Source organism: Crotalus tigris, unplaced genomic scaffold (assembly GCF_016545835.1).
Source record: "Crotalus tigris isolate CLP2741 ecotype Arizona unplaced genomic scaffold, ASM1654583v1 scf7180000019794.865796, whole genome shotgun sequence".
NCBI lineage: Eukaryota > Metazoa > Chordata > Lepidosauria > Squamata > Viperidae > Crotalus > Crotalus tigris.
This window is the reverse complement of record NW_024097714.1, coordinates 390151-416977: the sequence shown is the minus strand read 5'-3', so window position 1 is coordinate 416977 and position 26827 is coordinate 390151. Positions and strand designations below refer to the sequence as shown.

Here is a 26827-nt window from a genome sequence, read left to right as displayed (position 1 = left end):
TGCCCCAGGGCTCTGTTCTGGGCCCAGTGCTCTTCAACATCTTCATCAACGATCTGGACAAGGGGATAGATGGGGAACTCATCAAATTTGCAGACGACATCAAGCTGGCAGGAATAGCCAACACTCCAGAAGACAGACTTAGGATACAGGAGGATCTGGACAGACTTGAACACTGGGCGCTATCTAACAAAATGAAATTCAATGGTGAAAAAAGTAAGGTTCTACATTTAGGCAAGAAAAACCAAATGTACAGGTATAGTATAGGGAGTACCTTGCTCAATAGTAGTAACTGTGAGAGAGATCTCGGAGTCCTAGTGGACAATCATTTAAATATGAGCCAGCAGTGTACTGCAGCTGCCAAAAAAGCCAACACAGTGCTAAGCTGCATTAATAGAGGGATAGAATCAAGATCACATGAAGTATTAATACCACTTTACAATGCCTTGGTAAGGCCACATTTGGAATACTGCATCCAGTTTTGGTCACCACGATGTAAAAAAGATGTTGAGACTCTAGAAAGAGTACAGAGAAGAGCAACAAAGATGATTAGGGAACTGGAGGCTAAAGCATATAAGGAACAGCTGCTGGAATTGGCTATGTCTAGTTTAATGAAGAGAAGGACGAGGGTGGACATGATAGCAGTGTTCCAATATCTCAGGGCTGCCACAAAGAAGAGGGAGTCAAGCTATTTTCCAAGGTGCCTGAAGGCAGGACAAGAAGCAACGGATGGAAACTAATCAAGGAGAGAAGCATCCTAGAACTAAGGAGAAACTTCCTGACAGTTAGAACAATTAACCAGTGGAACAACCTGCCTCCAGAAGCGGTGAATGCTCCAACACTGGAAGTTTTTAAGAAGAAACTGGACAGCCATTTATCCAAAATGGTATAGGGTTTATTGCCTGAGCAGGGGGTTGGACTAGATGACCTCCAAGGTCCCTTCCAACTTTATCATCATCATCATCATCATCATCATCATCATCATCATCACTAAGCAACCATTTATTTAAGCCACTAAAGGTTTATATTTGGGTTATCCTTTATTTTGCCCTGTCCTCTACCTTTGTAGAATAAGATGATTTTTCCCATCAACAGTAAAAAAAAACCCTTTATGTGCTAATACTTCTTTACCTTGATGATTTCACCCACTTTGCCCTTGCTGAACTCTACTGAGAGGAGGCCAGTGAAAAGGACACATACTTAGTTATGTTTCAGAGCTTATATAAGCTAGTCAGAAAACCCCATGGGATGAAACATCAATGCAGACTTAATCAAGAGAGTGCTGCATATTTGCTTGCTTTGAAAGGATCTGTTTGCCCTCATCTCTTTGGGGGTTCCCTTTGAGGGATGTAAGATCTACTTTGGTGTTACTGTATTCCTGAATATTCTTTGATTGCAATCACATATTATGTTATTTTCTTATACTGCCCTGGTATAAAGCTTTAAGGGTTTGTACAAGTAAGATCATTGCTTCCAAATCAAGGCTATCTCAGTTTTAGTGGGTAAAAAAAAACAAATAAAGAAAAAAATGTAAACCTTTTTGTTCTCCTTGGTATTGGGGGAAAAAAAGGATTTTAGAATTTCACTTTCTTTTATTGCCAGTTTTATTATTTTGATTTTTTGCTCTATCTGTTGCCTTTTTTACTCATGTTGATTGTATCTCCTTATTGCGTGAGATAAACTGTTTTAATTGCTTCTTTAGTTTCTTTATAAGATTTCCCAGGAAAATTAAAATTCTATGCAATAGAAAGAACATTAAACACAGAAGAAGAGCGAACCATATTATAACTAAAAAAGGAAATGCTGTTGATGTTAAAAGATTGGAAGAGAAAAAGAAATAAATTTTTACTTGATGTCAAAACAATGGTGATGTGAGCACCAAACACTCCTCTCTTGAATGAGAGGAGGGCCCTGAAAACCTGAGGAAAATTGCTCTTCTTTTTCATAGTCACCAATTATATGTCAATTTGAGGGAAAACTAAAAGTATAAAGTCGCCTTTGATGAGATGGGTGCCTGTATAAATTGGATTATTAAAATAAATAAATAAATAAATAAATAAATAAACCTTCAGTGGTATGAAGGTTGGAAAGACACATGCTCGGAATTACAAGACAAGATAAAAAGACCCACACATGGATTAGAGAACAAACAAAAGTATACAATTTCATTAAGAGAGTAAAAGAATCAAAATAGAAATGGGCTGGTCACATAGCAAGAAGAACTGATGGCAGGTGGACTAAGTCACAGAATGGATCCCACTTGATAAAAAGCATCTACGAAAGAGACCAAAGACAAGATTATTCTATGACATTAGCAAGTATTGAGGGCCCAATTGGCAAAAGAAAGCTCATGACCATACAGTACAGGTTGGAAACGTGGAAGAGCCCTTCATCCTACAGTGGATAGACAATGCTAAAATGATGTTGGTGATGATTTTTCTTTAGGTTTTGCATTTCAAACCATTGAGTGCTTTACTGATCAGACGTAATCCATTTCAGAAACAAATCAGAAGACAGTGAAGGCAAGTAGTCTAGTATATTAACAGAGCTTCTTTCGAATTGAATTACCATCTCAGTATTATTCATTAACTGAAGATTCAAGCCACTATCAAACACAGTTCTTCCTATTTAAACTATTAAGCCTAATCTTAAACTTTAGATTTTTTCTTGCAAATCATTGTAAAGTTATTGTTGTGTCATACTTTTGCAATCTGTCAGCTTACAGAATGTAAAAGATTTGCCAGTTATTTTTTTGCTGTTATCATATGAAAATTAGATGTTCATCTGTTTTCCTATACTTATGAGTAAGTATAAATAATAATAGCACTTTTTGTTTTTATCTTTCAAAGAACGTTAAGAATTAATTCCTAAAGGTCAAACTGCAGTCATAGCACTGAAAATCTCCACATTGAAAAACTTACAAATAAACTAGTAAAACAATACAGTTAATTTAAATGTACCAGTTACTATAAGTAAACCAGTTACTTTTCTGTAAGAAGGAGAAAACAAAAGTAAATCTGTCTGAACAATTGTACATTTTTATGTACAATCTTATGGTCCCTGATAAGCCATAAAATACATATTCTGATAAATGTCTTAAAGATTTTAAAGAAACCATTGTTTATATTATATTTTACTATGGAATTTAATTGTTAAGCAATGGAAGCGAAAATGAATTTTACCAGAGATAAATGAAAAGAAAAAATATATTTCCTTTGACTTCTTAAAATCTGAAGAATCACAACTAAATGTTACCATTCATTGAGTTTCTGACAATATATATTAGTAGAATTTGCATGAAGAAAATGGGGCTTCAATTACTCATAATATTTTTGCTTTCTGTGATCTCTTATGAAATTTAATTTAATTTTCCCATGATCCTGAATAAGAAAAAGTTGTCAGTGCCTACCATATGGTGTCAGGAATCATGTATTAAATAAAAAATAAACAGAGCTTCTGAAACATTTCAATAGGACTAACCTATTATTATGGTTTAATTCTTTCCAAATCAGAATGTATATACACACAGATAACATACACATATACATGGGCACAGAGGAAGTTCATTAGCTGAACCATGAGATGCAAGAAGTAGCAACACTGACCATTCTGCACGTCCTCTACTGATGGGCTTGGCCTACTGCTGCCAAGAAGTGAAGCATATTTCATGCTGCCTGAGGTTCACTCTCTTTTCTTGTATACACTTTGTCACAGTTAGTAATTCTATTAGTGATTAATTTGTCTTCAGGCAAAAGTCAAAACACTGGGACCCCTGAACCACGTGGCCTGTCTAGGGAGTTCTGAGACAGTGTCTTTAGGCGTTGCCCGTCTTATGTTGTTTAATGGCTGTTTGTTTAACCAGGAAATGAACTCTGGGAATGACGACAGTGTCCAGAGACAGTTTTCTGGGAAAAGAGAGATGTAGGTGGTACAGACTCTTCAACTATCAAGGTCCTAATGCAGAAACCTGCCACTTATTTTAATAATAGCTGCTGCCAGATACTTTTTAGCCCAGTAGCAAATGTTTTGCATTCTTCCTTCTCAGATTCACTTTGTGGTAGCAAGAGAGAGTTAGCACAATTAGGATGAAGGATATTTTTTCCTCATGGTTAAATCACAAACACTCTCTAATACGCGAAACAAGCAAACACAGATAGTCCTCAATTTACAACAGTTCATTTAGTGACCGCTCAAAGTTACAACAGCACTGAAAAAAGTGACTTATGACTGTTTTTCACAATTACAACTGTTGCAACATCCCCATGGTCATGTGATCAAGATTCAGATGCTTGGTAACCGACTCACATTTATGACAGTTGAGGGTATGTAATCACCTTTTGTGACCTTCTGACAAGCAAAGTCAATAGGGAAGCCAGATTCACCTAACAACTGTGTTACTAATTTAACAACTCGAGTGATTCACGTAACAACTGTGGGAAGAAAGATCGTAAAATGGGACTAAATTCACTTAACAACTAGCTCCATTGTGATCATAAGTCAAAAACTATCTGTAAAATTATTCAAAATGTGGTAAATTTCAACAATTATATTAAAAAAATGTAAACATATAATTAAAAATTCAACAAGCCTATAATTCATTAAATATCAGTTCTCAGTATTAGAAAAGATACCCTGTCAAAATACTGGATTTGTCAGAGAAAAGATTTATTGGAGGAAAGAAAGATTATTAAAAAACCCAATTTCATCCACATGCATATCACAACTACAAACCACAGGAAATGCCATAAGGACAATGGTTACAAAATTATTCAAGAACTGAGATAAAGTGTTGTATTTCTTCTTATCAGTTTAGTATTTTAGTTTTAAAATAACCTCCCTAAACTCAGGCTCAAAAATTCATATAGTGAATAGAAAGGCAGCATTCACAATATTCCAGCCCAACTGCCCGTTTAGATGCCAGACATGCTTTTTCTCTGATCATAGGCTTTAGCACCTGTACTCAGAGAATCCCTCAGTTCCCCTCTTTCTAGAAAAAAAGGTTTGTTCTTTTAAAAGACAAGAAAGAATTGCTGTGCCTGCAAAAAAAAAATAATAATAAGTGGAACTTTGAACATATAGTTGTAATTGTCATATTGACTTTTTTGACCTTCCTTGCCACTGCCAATATCTGGAATTATCTTCTGAGGCTGGGGCAGCTCCAAGAATAACATTCAGATTGTTTTTTTAATAAATAAATAATAAAGCTATTATTTATTGTTATGTTATTATTTATTTGAATTTATAAGTTTTCCAGCTCCAATGGACTCTGAGTAGCATAAAGCTATGTTAAATGTAATTTCTTTGGTCTGTCTGCTTAAAATCAATATTGTTTGTATAACAGACAATAGAGACACAGACAAAGACATAAAGCTTGATTTGACTTTTCTTTATCTCTTAGGAGATCATTCTATCTGCCAAGCAACAGAGTGTAAGTAGGGGAAAGAGAAAGTCTGTTATCTAAGGTTACAAGTCTTGATGTTCTGTGCCAGGTGATGGTGCTATAACAATTATTTCAATATTTTTACTCATTTTTTTCCCTCAAAAAGGCAGCAAGGAGTCCTCTCTCTCACACACATGGATGTTGGGAGGTGTAACTAAGTGAGGTGCCCCCTTGGAAGACAAATAATCATATTATCCTAGGGCAGGAATTGGAACTAGGCTGTGAAGATTTAAATAGTTCCAGAAGAAGTGATTTGAGATCTCCAATTTACTACCCTAAGGATCCACTCCTGCTTGCTGAAGCCAGGGATTTCCCAGTGGAAGGTTCAAGAAAGCCAAAAGGGTGGCCAAAACCACACAAAGTCTTTGTATAAGCACGTGAGATCAATATGTAAACAAAAAGGATGGGGATACACAATGAAGATGCCATATTTATTTCTTGACACATACAATGATACAGATACTCCTGAAAACTGCTTGGTGCCAGGATTCGGTTGTAACTTGCATTAGAGTCTTACTAGGTCATGATAATGAAAGCTTGCAACATTATCATAAGAATCTTACCAAGAATATGAATTGCATTATATTATCCTGAAGTTAAGTAACATTATTCCAGGAATAAAATACTGTATTGTTGCTGAATCCTATGGAAAAGAATTAATATCTTTAAAATCTTCTGGCTCTGATATAGTAAATGAGTAACATCAACCATAAACTTTTTGCTCAGAGAAGAGTGAAGTGGTTGCTTCGGGTAGCTGAATTAATGTCATGAAAAGGCAGCAAACTGTTGGTGATTTAAAATTTTATTGTTGTAGTTTTACTGCCAGGAAACAATTTTCTGACTCAGGTGCCCTAGGTACTAGGATCCTGAGTTGGAACAGCTTTTGCTATTCTGACCCAAGCAGCAAAACCATTTTTACAAATAAACTTGCATTTATTCTCTGACTGGAAGTGGCTTAATACAGATATAACACTGGCTCTGGAGAACTCATAATGGGCAAAGAGATGAGGGTTGAGTACTATAAATACTTGTACTATAAGTATCCTTGACTTATGACCATAATGGAGTCTGTCAATTATGGTGCTAAGCCATGAATGTCATAAAATGGGTCATCAAATGACTGACTTATTTTTTTTTTGCAGTGGACACAGTGGTTGCTAAGTGAATACTGTGGTCATTAAGCAAACCCCTTGGTCATTAATTGAACCCATTGTTGGCTTTGGAACATTTTTCAGTTTCAAAACTAAGTCTAATCCCTTTCTGTCCCTAAAATATAATTGCTTATATGTTTTATTAACATAAATCTATCCTGCAAAGAAAGTGGTGATATCTATCTATCTATCTATCTATCTATCTATCTATCTATCTATCTATCTATCTATCTATCTATCTATCTATCTATCTATCTATTCAATAGATATGGCTGCCCATCTCAAACAAGTCTGTACAAAGCAAGAGCTAAACAATGTAATCATAAAGGAAAGTCAGAGAGAATTAGTCTGCTTCTCAAAATTACTGCATTCTGTATTGTTTGTTTCACCATTGTATTGTTCCTATTTAAAACATATAATAAACTGCCCATCAATCTGAAGCAAAGAAATTCCTAAAGTGTATTAGCAATATTTTTCCAAGTTAAAATTGCATTCTGGAAATTCTGACTTTTCCCCCATCTTGGAGGGAGAGACCACATCATTTGCTGGGACGGGAGGATCTTAATTACATTAAACCCCTGGTGGGAAAAAAAAGTTTCTAATTTTGTCTCTTCCTTAGAAGGACATTCACTCCAGCAAAAATATAGCATATGTTTAAAGTCTTTTAAAAAAAAGACTGTGTACTTGCTTCATTATATGAAGGTCAAAGGTTTGCAAAACAGAATGATTAATGGAGCCTGGAAACCAATCCCACCCAATTGAAAGATAAGGAACAGTAAAGACAATTTGACAAGCTGCAAAAGTGAGGCTGTTGTTGCTTGGTTCTTTGTGGCCTAGCCTGCTATTTCCTTTATTTGCAGACAGGCTTGTTCTGCATTCTGTGATTATTCACCACCCCGTCCCCCATTGCCATAGCTTTCTGGCACCTCACTGGGGTGGAGTGGAGCTATGTCTCACTCCCAGTGATAACCCAGATACCAAATACAGTATCTATGCATGTTAAACCACTTCTATACCAAGGTCTTCTCATTTCCTGAAATGTAGGGTGGTGTTTTCCCTCCTAGAAATAAAAAGCTACATGGGAGGCATTCTGGAATATAGAATACTTCTCTCAGGTTTTATTTTTTAAATATTTGGTGCATAGTCGTTTCATTTCATTGTAAAGCTTTTCCAGGTTTAAAGCCAGCTAAGCAAGTAAACTATCAGCAGTGTCCCGTTGTAGAGACTTTAACAATTCTGGGTCAATTGAGATTTCAAGATCTTACGATGAAGCTCTACATCACACATGTTCCATTTACATAGAGAGGGGAAATGGTCTTCAGAATACTGGAATAGCTTTTAGGTCATCCCCCTTAAATTGGGTTGTTTTTTGTTTGAATTTAAAACATACGTCTTCAGTGCAAATTGTGAATCAATCGACTGAATATTAATATGCACTATATAGCTAGTCCTTGACTTACAACCACAGTTGGGTCCCAAATTTCTGTTGCTAAGTGAGACACTTGTTAAGTGAATTTTGCCCCATTTTACAAACTCTTGCCACAGTTTGTTAAGTGAATTACTGCATTTATTAAGTTAGTAACACAGTTGTTAAGCGAATACCCATTGATGTTGCTTGTCAGAAAAACTCAAAAGGTGACTGCATGACTCCAGGACATTGCAACTGTCAAAAATATGAGTCATAAATATGATGCCAAGCATCTGAATTTTGTTCACATGTCCATGGGGATGCCGCCATAGTCATAAGTGTGAATAATGGTCATAAGTCACTTTTTCAGTGCAGTTGTAAGTTCAAACGGTCACTAAATGAGCGATTGTTAGTCAAGGACTACCTATACTTAATTAGTATAGACAAATGATAGGGTAATTATCACAATAGCTACCTTCATGTGCAAGGAATACAAATGGGATATGATTTAGGATATACATCATTTAATATATGTGTAACAAACAATATTTAACATTATACAGTATTTAAGGATCAGTATGGATTATATAACCAGAATAACAAGCAAGTTTGGCCTTGGAGTACAAAATGAAGCAGGGCACAGAGAATACAATGGTCATAACAAACACTCTTTTCCAACAACCCAAGAGATGGCGCTACACATGGACATCACCAGATGGTCAACATAGAAATCAGATTGACTATGTGCTCTGCAGCCAAAGATGGAGAAGCTGTATACAGTCAGTAAAAACAAGACCAGGAGAACTGGACATGGAACCACTGATTAGTTCAAAATTGGGAAAGGAGTCTGGCAAGGCTGTATACTGTTGCCCTGCCTATTTAACTTATATGCAGAGCACATCATGAGCAAGGAAGGGCTAGATGAATCAAAAGTTGGAATTAAGATTGCCGGGAGAAATATTAACAATTTAAGATATGCAGATGATACCACTCTAATGGCAGAAAGCGAAGAGGAACTAAAGAACCTCTTGATGCGGGTGAAGAAGGAGAGTGCAAAAGCTGGCTTGAATCTCAACATTAAGAAAACCAAAATCATGGCAAATAGATGGGGAAGAAATGGAGGTAGTGACAGATTTTATTTTCCTGGGCTCCAAGATTACCTCAGATGGGGTCTGCAGCCAAGAAATTAAAAGATGCTTGCTCCTGGGGCGGAAAGCTATGGCAAATCTAGACAGAATGCTAAAAAGCAGAGACATCACCCTGCCAACAAAAGTGCGTTTAGTCAAGACCATGGTTTCCTCAGTTGCAATGTATGGATGTGAATGTTGGACCATAAGAAAGGCTGAGCACAAAAGAATTGAGGCCTTTGAACTATGGTGCTGGAGAAGACTCCTGCGAGTCCCTTGGACTGCAAGGTGTTCAAACCGGTCAGTCCTAGAAGAGATCAACCCCGACAGCTCTTTAGAAGGCCAGATCCTGAAGTTGAAACTCAAATACTTTGGCCACCTAATGAGAAGGAAGGACTCACTGGAGAAGGGCCTAATGGTGGGAAAGATTGAGGGCAATAGAAGAAGGGGATGACAGAGAATGAGGTGGCTGGATGGAGTCACTAAAGCAATAGGCGTGAACTTAAATGGACTCCAGAAGTTGGTAGAGGACAGGAAGACCTGGAGGAACGTTGTCCATGGGGTCGCGATGGGTCGGACATGACTTCGCAATTAACAACAACAACAATGGATTATATTTGAAAATTCAACAGAGATTTGGGGAGGTGAGGTAAGATATTTGTCCAAATAACTTATCATTGCTAATAGGGGGGGGGCATTGTCATATCTATGGTATATTGCAATTTCCAAGGTCTGAGAATCAAACAGATTGCATTTATTTGGCAGCCTGCAGGTTATTTGTCACATTTCTGATCTTACAGTCTATAAGACCCATAATTATATTTTTTCATGTGCTCAAAAGGAACATATTAAAGAAGAGAGGTTATATTTTTCAGTATCTCAGAAATTGCTATAAGTTCTACTCTATTATTTTGTGACACAATGCCCTTTTGCAAAGTCTTTTTTTTAAAGAAATCACTACACAGTAAGATTTAAATAACTTGCGATGAGAGTTGTTAAATATCTCTTCACAGAAAATTATTCTCATGTCTAGAAAAACCTCTATGTAAATATTTTCAGAGTTCATCACATAGTACCCATCATGAATAAATCAGTGCTAGCATTCATACTTAGGACAATCTTAGGCAGAGGGTTGGATTAGAAGACCCTTTCCAGCCCTATAATTCTATCTTCTAGTAACTATTTTTTTTTGTTTACTTGAGACTCAGAAATTCATAGTATTTAGTAGCCAACCCAAATAAATTATAGTACTAAAGCAAATTGTCTCAATTCAGCATTTACCTCAAGACTGTCTATTTTTAATTAGTAGAGCCATGGTGGCACAGTGCAGTATAATAGAATGCAGTATTGCAGGCTAACTCTGCCGACTGCCAGCAGTTTGATTCTCACTGGCTAAAGGTTGACTTAGCCTTCCATTCTTCCAAGGTTGGTAAAATGAGGACCCAGATTGTTGGGGGCAATATGATGACTCTGTAAACCGCTTAGAGAGGGCTGTGAAGCACTGTGAAGTAATATATAAGTCTTATTGCTATTGCTAGTACCATGTTTCCCTGAAAATAAGACCATGTCTTATATTAATTTTTGCTCCAAAAGACGCATTAGGGCTTATTTTCCTGTTAGGTCTTGTTTTGGGGGGAATACGGTACTAAATGTGTCCATCCGGCTGAAGATCTTAACTAGGGCTTATTTTTGAGGTAGGGCTTATATTACAAGCATCCTGAAAAATCAGGCTATGGCTTATTTTCTGGTTGGGTTTTATTTTTGGGGAAACACAGTAGCTGCACTTCTGATTCTCTAGCAGGTTTTATTCCTAGTACCTATTGCATTGGGTTCTCATAATCTGAGGATGTCTGAATTCATGTTTTGCATGCAGAGATCTAAATTTCAATCCATCTCACCCCCAGTTCTGTCCTGTTGTTTTATTTTTTATAAATAAAGGTTAAGATTGCAAATGATGGGAGATTTTGCCAAACAGAGTAAAGCATTAATCAATATGGCTAGATCCAGGACAGGCAATTTCCAATAATTTGACATTGGGAAGGCTTAGTCCAAAAAGTTCAAATGGCACAACAGCTCTAGATTATGGGAACAAATACTTGGCATAAGGCAACTTATACTGAATGCATCAGATGAACATCCTATCCCTAAACAGTGCTCCTCAAATTAATGCTTTCCTTGTGAATCTCAGAATCTTTAGGATTCAAGCAGCTTTTGCTAAAAGGTGTAATGGAACAATTTTCATTATTTTACAATTATATTTACTGGATATATCTTATCTTTACAGAATCTAAATAGAATGTAAAGTTCAGTGCAATTTCCAATTTATAAAGTGCTTTCACTGAATCCTTCAATTTGGAAAGAAATTTCTTTCAGTTATAGAGGATAGTTGTAGTATGGTAGAACATTAAGAAATACAAACTCTAATATTTTTCTTTCCTTATTTTTTTATTTTAGCATCAATGGAGTGCCCTTTAAAGAATAATTAAGCTAAGTAGATATACAAAAGAAAATTTTGCTTCTTATTCCACAGGTCACATTAATTTTTGCACTAAAACTCTAGGCAGTAATTAAGAATAATGAATGATACTCTCTTATTTCTCCATCTAGAGTAAGTGGCAAATAGGATTCTCTCTAATGTATAAAATTATAATTTCAGTATTTATATTATAATCTTTAAATATCTGTAACCTGAATTTATAAACATTAGCACTATTTCTTGTAACACATTAATCCAGTTTAATGTTTACTGCAAACATTTTGCTGCATGTTCACAGGTTCTGCCTCTTTTCATACAAAAGAGGATGGACAGAATTGAGTGCAAAGGTATAGGCCAGTGGTGGCAAACCTATGCCACGTGTGCCAGAGGTGGTACTCAGAGCCCTCTCTGTGGGCATGTGCGCCATTGCCCCAGCAGATTTCTCCAGAATAACGAGCATGTAGCATTTGGAAGCAACAGGGCAGGAAGTGAGTGAGCAGGTGGCATTGCCTCCCCAAGGATGCCCCAGAGATGGTGAGGGACTGGCCCCACCGCCCCGGCCACGCTCACCCAGCCTGCTGTGACCACTGCAGCCACACCCACCCAGTGGGCCATGCCCCCATGCCCCCCCTGAGGGCACCACAATGCTGATGCAGCCCTGGCACTTTGCGATAAATAAGTGGGTTTTGGGTTGCAGTTTGGGCACTCGGTCTCTAAAAGGTTCGCCATCACTGGTATAGGCAAATGTATGAACTCTTGCTTTCATAAGGTGACCAACTTTTTTACAATGAAAAGGAGGACACAAATAAATTGAAGAAAAAAAATATTGTAAATAAAAGAAACATTTTATTCATTGCAACAATAATACAGACAACTTGCATATGCAAAGTTTGCCAGCCGGGTGTTTTGGCACGCTCAGCAACAATTCCTATTGGCTTTCAAAAGCCAATAGTGGAAGTAGCACAGCTCATGCAAAAGTTGAAAAAAAAAACATCAAAAAAAGGTGCCGGAATGCCATTTTGAGCATTCTATGAGGAAAAAAAGCCCATATCAAAAAGGAGGACATGTAGGAGGACACTTTTCGAGGGAGGACAGAACTTACAAAAGGAGGACTGTCCTCCCTAAAGGAAGACAGTTGGTCACCTTAGCTTTCAGAGAATACTCCATAATGTGATATAGTATGGAGTAAAGACTGTTAAATTCTTTCAACCATGCACAAAATTTGTCATAAAAGCTAGTCTTTATATATCTTGTTTCAATATTGGGAAATCTGAAAATCAAACATGTCTGCTTCAATGTGGAACTTCCAGTAAAAAAAATAAGGGGGGGTCTATAGAGAATCAAGGCCCAATTCTAGATTTGCATCTAAACAAATTGTTAGCATAGATGTGAAACTTTCTTGCCACCAAGAAGAATAGGCCTGGCCAAAGGAAAAAAGAGGATGTTTTTGTTTTAAGAGTAAACCCCCCTCCCCCCCAAAATTATGGCATAGAAAACCTTAAGGAGAAAAACACATAATTTCAGGGGAAATGTTTATGTGGTACTTCTACTGCTTTCAGAAGTAGCACCAATCACTGTCACCAAAGCTGTGGTTGGAGGCTTTAACGGAGTGAGAATCAATCCCTACTATAAGTATCATGCAGTCATTGAAAGAAGCTATAGGTAACAAGACCTTCCAACTTCTGAACAAGCTGTGCAGATAAACCAGTGTTTCCCAACCTTGACAATGCTGGCTGTGGAATTCTGGGAGTTGAAGTCCACATGCCTTAAAATTGTCAAGGTTGAGAAACACTGAGATAAACTAATATGAATCATACGGCACAAAGAGGGAACTTCTTTCATTATCAGCTGAGTAAGCCACTCTGAAGGTTGGTGGCCTTAAGGAAACCACATCGAGTCTTGTGAATGACCTTACATGATGTGCCACATCCAAGCAAAGAAAAAGAGGAACAAATATATTGGACAGATGATGGTTAAGGGAGGAAGAATCAACTTCTCAATTAATAGTTTCCTTCTCCACAACTGAAATCTCACTACAGCAACTATTTGTTCAGCCACTGTGGATATATTAAAACATAGATAATAAGAATATGACTACAGAAAGGCATCTGTATTGTTATCACTTCAAGAAAGAAATGCAGTGTTAGCTATTCTATATGTTGTGACTATGATTGCTTACAAATGTTCCACATAATATCTATATCCAAATGTTTTAGCAGGGAAGGAAATAAACAGCAGGTTATCAAGCAGCAACGGAGATCTGACACATAACACCGTACAATAAGAAAGACTGATAAATAGAGGATAATACAGTGATTTTGCCTACTAGATTGGTTTTTTTAATACTCTTGAAGATGTACCCATAGGAGATGGCTGGTTTGTGATATTCCATCTATGTAACTGTTTGCTTCCTTGAAAATATGTATGAATATAAAGCAAAATACTGTATGTAAAATATCCTCCTTACCTACAATTGTAATTTAATGAAGATTTAAGGGAAAAGGAAGAGAAAAGGAATGTCCTCTTTCACCATCTGCCATCTCCCATTTTCTTCCAGTATGCAGTTCTGTTGTCATGAAAGTCAAGGTTACCTCCACGGTGAGCAGTCAAATAAATATATACACGAGACACACATGTGAAGGATGGTCCCAGTATGCCTTAGGTAGTTCAAGCAATGTAAACTAGAGGTGAAATTTTAGCTAAGTGAAGGGCACCTCACTCTCTGAGGAGCATCATAGAAATTTAAAAATACTTAGCTGGGAGTTCTCTAACCCAATGCCATATGCCACTATTTTTAATGCATTGTTAACTTCTGAATTATAAATAAAATAAAATGAAAAAGGAGAAATCAATGTCACTTCTGGTGAGGGAAACACCCTGAAGATAAATGATTTTTCTAATATTGTTGTATCATCATCATCATCATCATCATCATCATCATCATCTCCAGGTAACTGCCAGTTAAATAACAGTACATAATAGTGTGGGAGTACTTCTTTCTTTGACTGGAGAATATTGCAATAAGTTAAACTTTGAAGTAACTCATATTAGGCCAATAAGTTTTGAGACTTTGTCGTCCATTTATATTCTGACATATTCTCCCTCTGATTATTTTTATATGACTTTTGTAATAAATGCTGTTTCTCTGTGCTTCCAAATGGTGTGTGTTTCCAAGCAGCAGTGTTATAACTCTTTTGGGTAAATGTAATCAAAGCTCTTCGGTCATAGTGACCCCTAGGCTGTCCTTTGATCTAAGACAGAAGGAAGGGATTTGCAGGCAAGAAATTCATATTTTATTTTTAAAAATAACTATTTTTCATTGTATATTTATACAACAATTCCTGCTCTGAAAGATAAGCTTCACTTTTAAATGTGTGCTCTTTTCCAGATACAGAAATAGCAATAGCACTTAGACTTATCTACCGCTTCACAGTGCTTCACAGCCCTCTCTAAGCGGTTTACAGAGTCAGCATATTGCCCCCAACAATCTGGGTCCTCATTTTACCAACCTCGGAAGGATGGAAGGCTGAGTCAACCTTGAGCTGGTGAGACTCGAACTGCTGGCAGTTGGCAGAGTTAGCCTGCAATACTGCATTCTAACCACTGTGCCACCATGGCTCTACTAGTTAAAAATAGCCTACAGTGCTACATTCTAATCACTGCACACCATGGCTCAGTGCATATAATAGTCAGATTTTGGTTTTAAGGAACCTGAACAGTAGCAGAAGTAGAGAAGACACTAAAATTGGTAATAGTACATTCAATTGGCAGAGGAACTGTATTAATTGGACTCTGCTGCAAACTGTTTTACTTACAGAAATCAATTTGTGTTCCTTAATAGCTTGGGATGGAGTTACCCATTTTTTAAAATGAACTTAACAGCAGCATTCTTAGTAAGAAATGGTTCATTTAATGCTAATATGACTTTTCAGAAAAACACTGTCTACTGGGGTCTGACATTTGATTGGGTTGTAAATACCACAGATGCTATGCTGCTTTTATTAATGTATGTCCCAGAGCAACAAATGTACCTGCACAGGTTTCATAATCCTGCTAAGATTTTCATGAAACAAAAATTCACAAGATAGATATGAAATGTAATTATTTGGCTAAGGATGATTAGGTTTGGGAGGAGAATTGATAGGAGAAAAAGAAGCCATGCTTGTCTTGTCACTATCTAAGGAACTCATAAGGTCTCTTTAAATATTTGAGGAACAATCCAGCAATCTGACACTTATTCAAGATTTGTAAGATTGTATATTCTGTTGGGACAGAATTTCCTCATAAATGAAAACCTAGTATAATATTCAGCATAATGAAAACCAAACGTTTTTCAGCAAAGAGTTATTTCTTGTTCACAGTGTAAAATAGCCAGTATGGTGAAGTGATTTAAGCATCAGATTAAAAACTGGAAGATTGTGAATTCTAGTCCCACCTAGGTCCTGTTCAGTTGGATTACTTGGGGCCAGTCACCCTCTCTCAGCCTTAGGAAGAAGCCAATGGCAAACCATTTACAAAATCATGCCAAGAAAACTGCAAGGACTGGTGCATGCAGTTATAAGGACTCAATGCTGCTTTTTAAAAACCACATTTCTGATGAAATTGAAAATATTTCCACTAGTTGCTGCTCTCATTCCTGTATTCAGGCTGACTTTTATCTAATAGATACAAGATGTATATGAACAAGCCCAACAATTAAACCAGAAAACCAACAAGTTACACTTGTTACTAGACCAGTCCAAGACTATTTTCAGATTAGCTCATTTCCAATTCTTCGTACTATTTTCAGCAGTTAAATCTACTATGTCTTCCAATTCTTAATAAAAGGACACCAAAATTTGCTTACAATGACTATATCTAATTGTAAGGATTTCTCTGTAAGAAAATGATAGAGTTGACTTGTGTTTCATCAGTCAAACATTGCTTTTTAAATAAACAGCATACAGTTCCCACAAAAACTAGAATTTCTTTTCTATGAATGTTTTAAAATAAATATAAAAATAAATATAGACCAGAGTCGTTAAATGATTTCAGTAATATCAGGACTGACATTTAATTCCAGTTCATTACAGAAACTCAGAAGAAATGTAAGTGATTAGTGGAAAAGTGTCAGAGGAAAGCTGTCAAATTTTACTACTAAGGTCAAGAGACAACAAGAACTTTTTTTTAAAAAAAAAATTAAACATCAACTTAATTTTTATCACTTATTGGACAATACTGTTTATGCCAAGCTGGAAAGTATCCAGCTTTTAAAAAAATATTTCCATGCATATATTATAATCTTAATAATATTTGAAGATATTTCTTTTACTTTTGAGAACATTGTAATCTAAATAATTTGACAAAGACCTTTTGGCTTTGAAATTCACCTATCTTTTGAATCTCTTTTTGATATGTATCATCACTGTACAACATACATGTATAAAAAGAACCAGACTTTTCTTAACATTACTGAATCATGAGCATCTAACTTAAAATTCCCCTTTTGGCCTTAATATTTGTTGTTGTTAATTGCGAAGTCGTGTCCGACCCATCGCGACCCCATGGACAATGTTCCTCCAGGTCTTCCTGTCCTCTACCATATTCTGGAGTCCATTTAAGTTCACACCTACTGTTTCAGTGACTCCATGCAGCCATCTCATTCTCTGTCGTCCCCTTCTTCTATTGCCCTCAATCTTTCCCAGCATTAGGCCCTTCTCCAGTGAGTCCTTCCTTCTCATTAGGTGGCCAAAGTATTTGAGTTTCAACTTCAGGATCTGGCCTTCTAAAGAGCAGTCGGGGTTGATCTCTTCTAGGACTGACCGGTTTGAACGCCTTGCAGTCCAAGGGACTCGCAGGAGTCTTCTCCAGCACCATAGTTCAAAGGCCTCAATTCTTTTGCGCTCAGCCTTTCTTATGGTCCAACTTTCACAGCTATACATTGCAACTGGGAAAACCATGGCCTGGACTATACGTACTTTTGTTGGCAGGGTGATGTCTCTGCTTTTTAGTATTCTGTCTAGATTTGCCATAGCTTTCCTCCCCAGGAGCAAGCGTCCTTTAATTTCTTGGCTGCAGTCCCCATCTGAGGTGATCTTTGAGCCCAGAAAAATAAAATCTGTCACTACATCCATTTCTTCCCCATCTATTTGCCAGGAATTGAGAGGGCCGGATGCCATGATTTTGGTTTTCTTAATGTTGAGTTTCAAGCCAACTTTTGCACTCTCCTTCTTCATCCGCATCAAGAGGCACTTTAGTTCCTCTTCACTTTCTGCCATTAGAGTGATATCATCTGCATATTTTAGGTTGTTTATATTTCTCCCGGCAATCTTAATTCCAACGTTTGATTCATCTAGCCCTGCCTTTCTCATGATGTGCTCTGCATATAAGTTAAATAGGCAGGGTGACAGTATACAATCTTGCCGGACTCCTTTCCCAATTTTGAACTAATCAGTGGTTCCGTGTCCAGTTCTCACTGTTGCTTCTTGACCCACATATAGGTTTCTCAAGAGACAAATGAGATGGTCTGGTACTCCCATCTCTTTAAGAACTTGCCATAATTTGTTGTGATCCACACAATCAAAGGCTTTTGCATAGTCAATGAAGCAGAAGTAGATATTTTTCTGGAACTCCCTAGCTTTCTCCATGATCCAGCGTATGTTGGCAATTTGATCTCTAGTTCTTCTGCCTCTTCAAAATCCTGCCTGCACTTCTGGTAGTTCTCGATCCACATACTACTGGAGTCTAGCTTGTAGGATTTTAAGCATAACTTTACTAGCATGTGAAATGAGTGCAATGGTGCGATAGTTTGAACATTCTTTGGCATTGCCTTTCTTTGGAATTGGAATGTAAACTGACCTTTTCCAATCCTGTGGCCACTGTTGAGTTTTCCAAATTTGCTGGCAAATTGAGTGTAGCACTTTTACTGCATCGTCTTTTAAGATTTTGAATAGCTCAGCTGGAATACTGTCACCTCCACTAGCTTTGTTGTTGCTCAGATTTTCTAAGGCCCATTTCACTTCACATTCTAGGATGTCTGGTTCGAGGTCAGTGACCATCTCATTGTGGTTATCTGGGATGTTAAGCTCATTCTTGTATAGTTCTTCTGTGTAGTTTTGCCATCTCTTCTTAATCTCTTCTGCCTCTGTTAGGTCTCTGCCATTTTGGTCCTTTATCATGCCCATCTTTGCATGAAACGTTCCCTTCATATCTCCAATTTTCTTGAAGAGATCTCTGGTCCTCCCTATTCTGTTGTTTTCTTCTATTTCTTTGCACTGTTCATTTAAGAAGGCATTCTTATCTCTTCTAGCTACTCTCTGGAATTCTGCATTCAATTGGATGTATCTTTCTCTTTCTCCTTTGTCTTTCGCTTCCCTTCTTTCCTCAGCTATTTGCAAAGCTTCCTCAGACAACCATTTTGCTTTCTTGCATTTCTTTTTCTTTGGGATGGTTTTAGTTGCTACCTCTTGTACAATGTTGCGAACTTCCATCCATAGTTCTTCAGACACTCTGTCTATCAGATCTAATTCCTTAAATCTATTTGTCACCTCTACTGTATATTCATCAGGAATATGATTTAGTTCATACCTGAGTGTCCTAGTGCTTTTCCCTACTTTTTTCAATTTAAGCCTAAATTTTGCAACGAGAAGCTCATGATCTGAGCCACAGTCAGCTCCTGGTCTTGTTTTTACTGAGTGTATAGAGCTTCTCCATCTTTGGCTGCAGAGCACATAGTCAATCTGATTTCTATGCTGACCATCAGGTGATGTCCATGTGTAGAGCCGTCTCTTGGGTTGTTGGAAAAGAGTGTTTGTTATGACCATCGTATTCTCTTGACAAAATTCTATTAGCCTGTGCCCTGCTTCATTTTGTACTCCAAGGCCAAATTTGCCTGTTATTCCGGTTATCTTTTGGCTTCCTACCTTAGCATTCCAATCCCCCATGATGATAAGGACATCATTTTTTGGTGTTAATTCTATAAGGTGCTGTAGGGCTTCATAGAACCGGACAATTTCATCCTCTTCAGCACCAGTGGTAGGGGCATAGATTTGGATTATTGTGATATTGAATGGTTTGCCTTGGATTCGAATTGAGATCATTCTGTCATTTTGGGGATTGTATCCCAGTATTGCTTTTCTTATTCTTTTATTGACTATGAAGGCTACTCCATTTCTTCTGAGGGATTCTTGCCCACAGTAGTATACCTGATGGTCATCTGAGTTAAATTCACCCATTCCTGTCCATTTTAGTTCGCTGATTCCTAAGATGTCGATGTTCAGTCTTGTCATCTCTTTTTTGACTACGTCTAGCTTGCCTTGATTCATGGATCTTACATTCCAGGTTCCTATGGAGAAAAAATCTTTACAGCATCGGACTTTCCTTTCACCACCAGATATATCCACAGCTGAGCGTCCTTTCGGCTTTGGCCCAGTCACTTCATTCTTTCTGGCACTACTAGTACTAGCCTTCTGCTCTTCCCCAGTAGCATATTGGACACCTTCCGACCTGAGGGGCTTATCTTCCAGCGTCATATCTTTTTGCCTTTTAGTACTGTCCATGGGGTTTTCATGGCAAAGATACTGGAGTGGTTTGCCATTTCCTTCTCCAGTGGATCAAATTTTGTGAGAACTCTCTGCTATAACCTGTCCGTCTTGGGTGGCCCTGCACAGCATGGCTTATAGCTTCATTGAGTTATGCAAGCCCCTTCGCCACGACAAGGCAGTAATCCATAAAGGGGGGCCTTAATATTAGGGATTATAAAAGATTGCAAATATTGTCTAAACTCAATATTGCCAATATTGCAAATATTGAATAATTATTGAGTAAATATTGCAAATATTGAGTAATTCTGAGAGTTTAGATTAAATTTTCCAGTCTGTAGCACCTAAAATTCAACTTAGATCAGGAGAATACAAATTGGATTATATGTCAATAATATATATTTCTTCCTCTGCTGAAACAAAGTTGTACTATGTACTACACTATAAGAAGAATGGTACAACAGTAGGAATTTCTCAACAACTACAGTCTTTAGCTTGAAATAGATGCAGTCCATGTCTAATTGGGATTGGCAACTCCATCACTAAGCAAAGCTGTCATTAAGTGGGAAATCATATGATTGCTACTGTGCTTTCCACCTGGAAAGTGACAAGATTACTCAGTCTCACTCTGATTTTGTTTGGCTCCTAACAACTCCCCCAACCTTTGAAATCTTGAGTATTGTTTTCTATCTTGTACACATTGAAAGCAATGCAATTGTGTTGCAGATGGGAGCCTGGGAGCTGCAGACAAATTACACAAACAGTTTACAGTAGTCTCTTAAGTAGTGTTTACAGTATTCTCCTAAGTACAGTACTCTCATAGGGAAGGGTCAGCCAAACTTGAGACTGCCTACAGAAATTGCTTGTTTTTTCCCTTGCAGAGAAGAGAGACTGGAGAGAAAGGTTTCAAGAGAGTACTGTAAGCTGTTTGCGTAGCACACCTATAGCTCCTAAACCTGGGCTGATGATAGGATCGGTTTGCTTTTGATGTAAAGAAAAGCAAACAGCTTACTCTCATGAAATTCCTGGGGCAAAGGTCAGGTATAGGGCAACATATATTGACTGTAATGCTGATTATGTCACTGAGGAACACTGCAAAGGTCATTATGGTTTAATGGTCATAAGCAGTGGTGGGATTTAGCCAGTTCGCACCACTTCGGCAGAACCAGTAGCTAATTTTTGTTGCCCAGGCCCAGAATGGACTTCTGAAAGTGGCATCCACACAGAGGATGTGGATATTTGTTCACATATTTGAATCCCACCACTGGTCATAAGGTAATTTTTTTTCAGAGCTATTTTTCAAATGATTGTTGAAGGAATGAGCCAGGATGTTAAGCAAACTGTTTCTGATGTGGTTTCACAATTTGAATGTATTGGTTTACCTTGAGCATCATGGATTATCAGATGTTGCTGTCGTTTTTAATCTTTGCATAGAGAGTCACTATCATAAGATGGACAGTTTTATAAACTATTTTAACAACAACAACAAAAATTAAGGTGTTACTGCAAAAAGTGATGTTTTGTATGACAGTTTTGTAGGTATGCAAATGACACAAATTGCAAAAGAATCTGGTGAAAGATGGGCAAACAAACAAATCACTGAAGTCATATTAGGGTATCTTAACAAGATTTAATAATTTTGTTTGATTATTATTTTAAGTTGCCCTAATCGAAAGTGAAGTGACATACAAGTTTAATAAATTATTGTTTTATTATTATTGCAGACATTTATACAAATAATATTATAACTGGCAAGGAAAAGACTCATTGTTGAAAGTTTTCTAATCTCCATTTAAAAAATAAGTCTTTCAAGTATAGAATAGAAAAAAATAAAATAAATATAGATGTGCACGTGAGAACAAGCAGCTGAGAGGAAAGGAAAGCAGGCAACTTAAACAAGAGCACTTGCTAAGTTGCCCTTTTTCAGGTATTCCCCCTCCCTTCGTCTCCTTTTCCTATTATGTCATATACTACTAGAAAGTGGAACAAGACCTTTAGTTAATATCTGTTCCATTTTATAGGGAGAATAGCAATTCATTTTGCCAGTTTCTATCAGCACTTTCACAGACTGAATTATTTTGACTGAATTGAGATCTCAGTCGGGTGTGCTGCCTCGTATGGAAGGTCTCCTGCCTTGAGTTGGACTAGAAGGCCCCTTCCAGCACTTTGATTCTCTGTTCTGTGTTCTAAAACAGTGGTTCTCAACCTTTCTAATGCCGCGACCCCATAATACAGTTCCCCATGTTGTGGTGACCCCCAACCACTTATACATCACTGGATGCCAGGGGCGTGGCCAAAGAAAAGGAGGAAAAAATGGCGGACAGCCTTGTTTGGTGACCCCCGTGAAATGGTCGTTCAACCCCAAATGGGGTCCCAACCCACCGGTTGAGAACCACTGTTCTAAAATGTCATGTTTCTGCTTGCATTCTTGCATTAAAATCACTCCTGAACCCAGCAGCAACTGAGAAGCATGGCCCACTAGATAATAGGTTGAGTCACCCCACAAGAAAAATCTATTAAATATCCTAACAATTTGCTAGGATCTATAGTACTTTATTGTCACAAAATGTGTTCCAAAAGAAAAATGTATTTTACCTTCTGGATGATATTGGAATCTCCTTGATTGCTGTCTTCATCTTCTGAACTTTTCTGTTCCTCGTCAGATGTGACATCTTCAATAGGAATTACGGAGATGGGGCACACCTTGTAAGGCTCTGTGTAAGCACTGTGGGAAAAAAAAAAACGGTTATAAATACCACTAGACAATAAGAACAGGAGTGAAACTTTACCTTATTATTAGATGAAGATTTTCTGACACCCTATAATCTGTTAATTCTTGTGAAGCTCCTTTTGTACTTGTTTAAGAAGTCAAATAGGATAGGGAGGAGGGACTCCATAAGGTAGGGACTGTAACAGAAAAGACTGTAACTGAGAAAAGATTGCATGGTCCCTTCTAAAATCTTGTTCAGAAATCTTGGGCAATGAATGTCTAGAGCAGTGTTTCTCAACCTTGATAATTTTAAGGCATGCGGACTTCAGCTCCCAGAATTCCACAGCCAGCAATGCTGGCTGTGGAATTCTGGGAGTTGAAGTCCACATGCCTTAAAATTGTCAAGGTTGAGAAACACTGCTCTAGAGTGATAGGGCCGATCATAAAGGAAATTAAATAGAACCAGTGATGGTTTATTTTGATGAACAGCTGCCTTTATATGTATTTTTTATGCAGACAAACAGATTCAGGTATTTCAACAGTATCAAAATTATATTGTATGATACTTTTTACTTGTACATGACACACATTAAAAAGGAGTGGGGCTTCAATTGCTCACTTCCACCTGATTTCTTGATGCTATTGACACTTCCCTCCATAGACACTCCTACCTACAAATAATTTTTGTTACCACTAAGTTATAACAAAGTACATAAGAACAGACTTGTGAAATAGATCAAGGCCCATATTTGTTTCTCAAATTAGATAAACAGATAACCCTAAGGATGCCTTCAAGCAAGATATAGACTCTCCAGCCATTCTTCCCCTACAACTAGTAATCGGAGGTAAACTGCCCCTAATAGTTTCAAGATTAATAACTCTTTATAGATCTGTGTCCCATTAATTGATTCAATCATAGAAGTCATCGCTATCATTATACTGGGAGTTGCTGGAAGCTGGAAAGCATATAAATATAATTAATTAATTGAATGATCTGTTAACTATATGCTGTCTCTTTTAAATATCCTTTCCTGTAATCTTCCAGTAATTTTATTTAGATGAACCATGTTCTAGAAAGAAGGGGGATAAATCCCTATCCATTTTCTCCATTCCAAGCTTGATTTTATATACATCAATTAGCCCTCCTGTTACTTTTTCTTAAATTATAGTCCCAAAGCTTCTTATTTGTAAGGCAGGTTTCTGAATCCACTGATCATTCTGGTTACACTTTTCTGAACTTTCATTTGCATCTGTTATATCCGCATTCAAAAATGATATATTTACCCATTTACAATATTTCAGTTGCCTATGAACCGCAGATTTGTATAAAGGCTTGAATTAAAATTTTGGTAGTGTTATTTTTAATCCATTTCCTAATGGCCTAAAATGTTCTAAAGATGGTTAGGCTCACTCAGTAATTTGCCTGGTTTAATGGGGATTAAATATAGATATTGCAACTTATTCATTTCACTGCATTGAGTTAAACTTAACTGAATTTTCAATGTATTCTAAGAGATTGGAGGTGAATTTGTTCTTGTATCTAAAATAATATTGGAATGGTTTCATTGACTTTAGAAACACTGTTCTGTAAATAATAATACAAACATCTGGCTGACTGTGCAATCAACCATAATAATAATGTAGCAAAAGAAAGCAAAAGATAGTACCAATAGAAATAGACACCTTGGGTGTAATCTCAAAACAACTGCAGCATCATTTGAACAACATAGGCATTGACAAAATAACCATCAGTCAATTGCAAAAGCTAGTTTTATTTGTAACACTTATATTTTGCTATACATTTAACATCGTCAAACAACAGCCATCTGCCTATCCCAGGTCCTTGGGAAGAACTCAATAGGTGGATAAAATGCCAAATACAGTCTAAACATCATGGGCCAGTAATGAAAAATTGGTGAGAACATATAGTTGAAAAAACAGTCAGACATGCCCAAGTTAAAATATGTTGGATCTGAATACAAACTGATATAGCTTTGGTTCACAACACAACAGATTTAACTGTAGCCTAAAAAAAGAAAGTGTGGATAATGCATGCGGCAATATCAAAGAATATCAAAGAACTGGGGAAGATTACAAAAACAAACTGAAGTTTAAAGGTGATGGCATAAACTGGCAGGGTGATTCCAGTGGATATCGGCACATTGGGTTGCAATATAAAAATATCTTGGACAGCACTTATAAACCTGCACATTGACAAAATTGCCATCTGCCATTTACAAAGGGCAATACTATTTGGATCTGTACATACACTATGCTGACATAGCATATGAAGACCAACACCAGCTAAAGAACTGGATGCTGTGATTTCATATTTTTATGAATATAACAATAATAACAATAACTCTATAAACCAAGTGGAATTTCCTATCCTAATATTTAGGCTTCCATGTTGTCTCTTAGAACTTTGTTTTGATTATGTATGTTAACCCTAACTCATCTTGCAATTACAGAATCAATAAAGGCTGATCCCTTGGTTAGTCCAATTCTGGCCAATCCAAGCAGATGCCAATCCCTTACTGCACAATAAATGGATTTGTCCAGGCTTTTTTGTATTCCACAAATTTTTAGTGTTATATATGGTATCTTTAAAAATTAGGGAATACCTATTTTAGTATGTTTTAGTATGTTCAAGAACATTTTGGAGACAAGTTATGATTATGTCAAAAAGGACCAAAAATCCAAAACCATAGCATATTTATCACCCAAAATGATTGACTAAATGAGACCTTAACTTTCGTATTCTTTTTGCATGTAAGAAAGTTGGCTTAGTAAAACACCCAGCAATTTTTTTTAAATTTCATTCAAAGCAGGCCTTAGTCTACTGTAATCATACAATGCCTCAGATAGTAGCTCATAACAATTGTTAATAATATCTGGTGTTCATGATGAAGCTGTAATGGCTTTAAAATGAACAGCAACTGCTCAGGGAAGAAACTTGTGGCACATTTTCATAGCAAGCATAAAAGACAACCATGTAAATGCAAGCTATTATGATTCCCTGAAGCACTGCAAAAGGCAACTCATCACTTTTATGGGTCTTCCCCCCCCCCACTCCCTTATTAGATGCTTCCAGTCAAATAGCTTTAGGATGAAAAATAGTCAAATTCTTGTCTCATTGACTTGGTTTAACTATTTATGCTATCCCTCAACAAGAAGGCAATCTTCCATGGTTTCTCAAAGACCCAACTGTCTCATCACTAATTAACCTCAAATGCTGCAAAAGTTAGGCAGCATCAGAGATAAAGGTATGAAGAGTAGCTCTGTGAATATTTATTTGTGAGATTTTTGTCTGTTTCTATCCATGTATACCCAGCATTTCTGAAGCCACTTGTTCTTCTTTCTATATGTACTAGAACTAGACACTATTCATTTTCTTTGTAGACTTCAAGTTTCCTCCTTCTTAATTTAGTCATAGTACTTTTTTTTTTTTTTGCTAAAAATATTAGATTAAATCCAGGTCAATTCCAAATAAAATATCAGATGTAGATCAGGGTTCTGCCTGAACTCTGATCCAGAAAATATGAGCATTACTGACTTCAATCATTAAATAATTTGTAGTGATAAAAAGAAGCTTCCAATGTATTAGAAGTGTGAGAAATTTTGGACCAATCTTCCCCAACCTGGGTACATATATAGAGTTCAACTTCCAGAATTCAGTAGCCAGCAAGTTAATTGCTGATTATTCTGGGCAATCAAGTCCACATATCTGGATTTCAATATGAAAGTTGGATAAACTATATGCCAAAAGTTACAGTGCAATCTATTTGTCGTGTCATCTCAAAAACAATTGCACTTTACCTTGAAACTGAAACAGTATACATATTTTTAATGTTTACATTAAAAACTTCTAAGGAGATTTTTATATTACATTGCAGTGTAGTTTCTATGTTTTATATACAATTTCTGAAATTGAAAGACAAAATGTTGTCCTGTTTATTCTATTCTGACATGGTAGTTGAATATCACACAAGAGAGGAA

General features: G+C 36.9%; 1 protein-coding gene across 5 annotated transcripts in view; it reads right to left on the bottom strand.

Annotated features, from left to right (window-relative positions):
* FGD5 (FYVE, RhoGEF and PH domain containing 5) overlaps positions 1-26827 on the bottom strand; it is a 166470-nt gene that overhangs the window by 69268 nt on the left and 70375 nt on the right. For all 5 annotated transcript variants that reach the window (XM_039364535.1, XM_039364536.1, XM_039364532.1 and 2 more), the window contains exon 3: positions 22714-22843. In XM_039364535.1, the coding sequence (XP_039220469.1) occupies positions 22714-22843 (130 nt within the window). The remainder of the gene's footprint in view (positions 1-22713; positions 22844-26827) is intronic.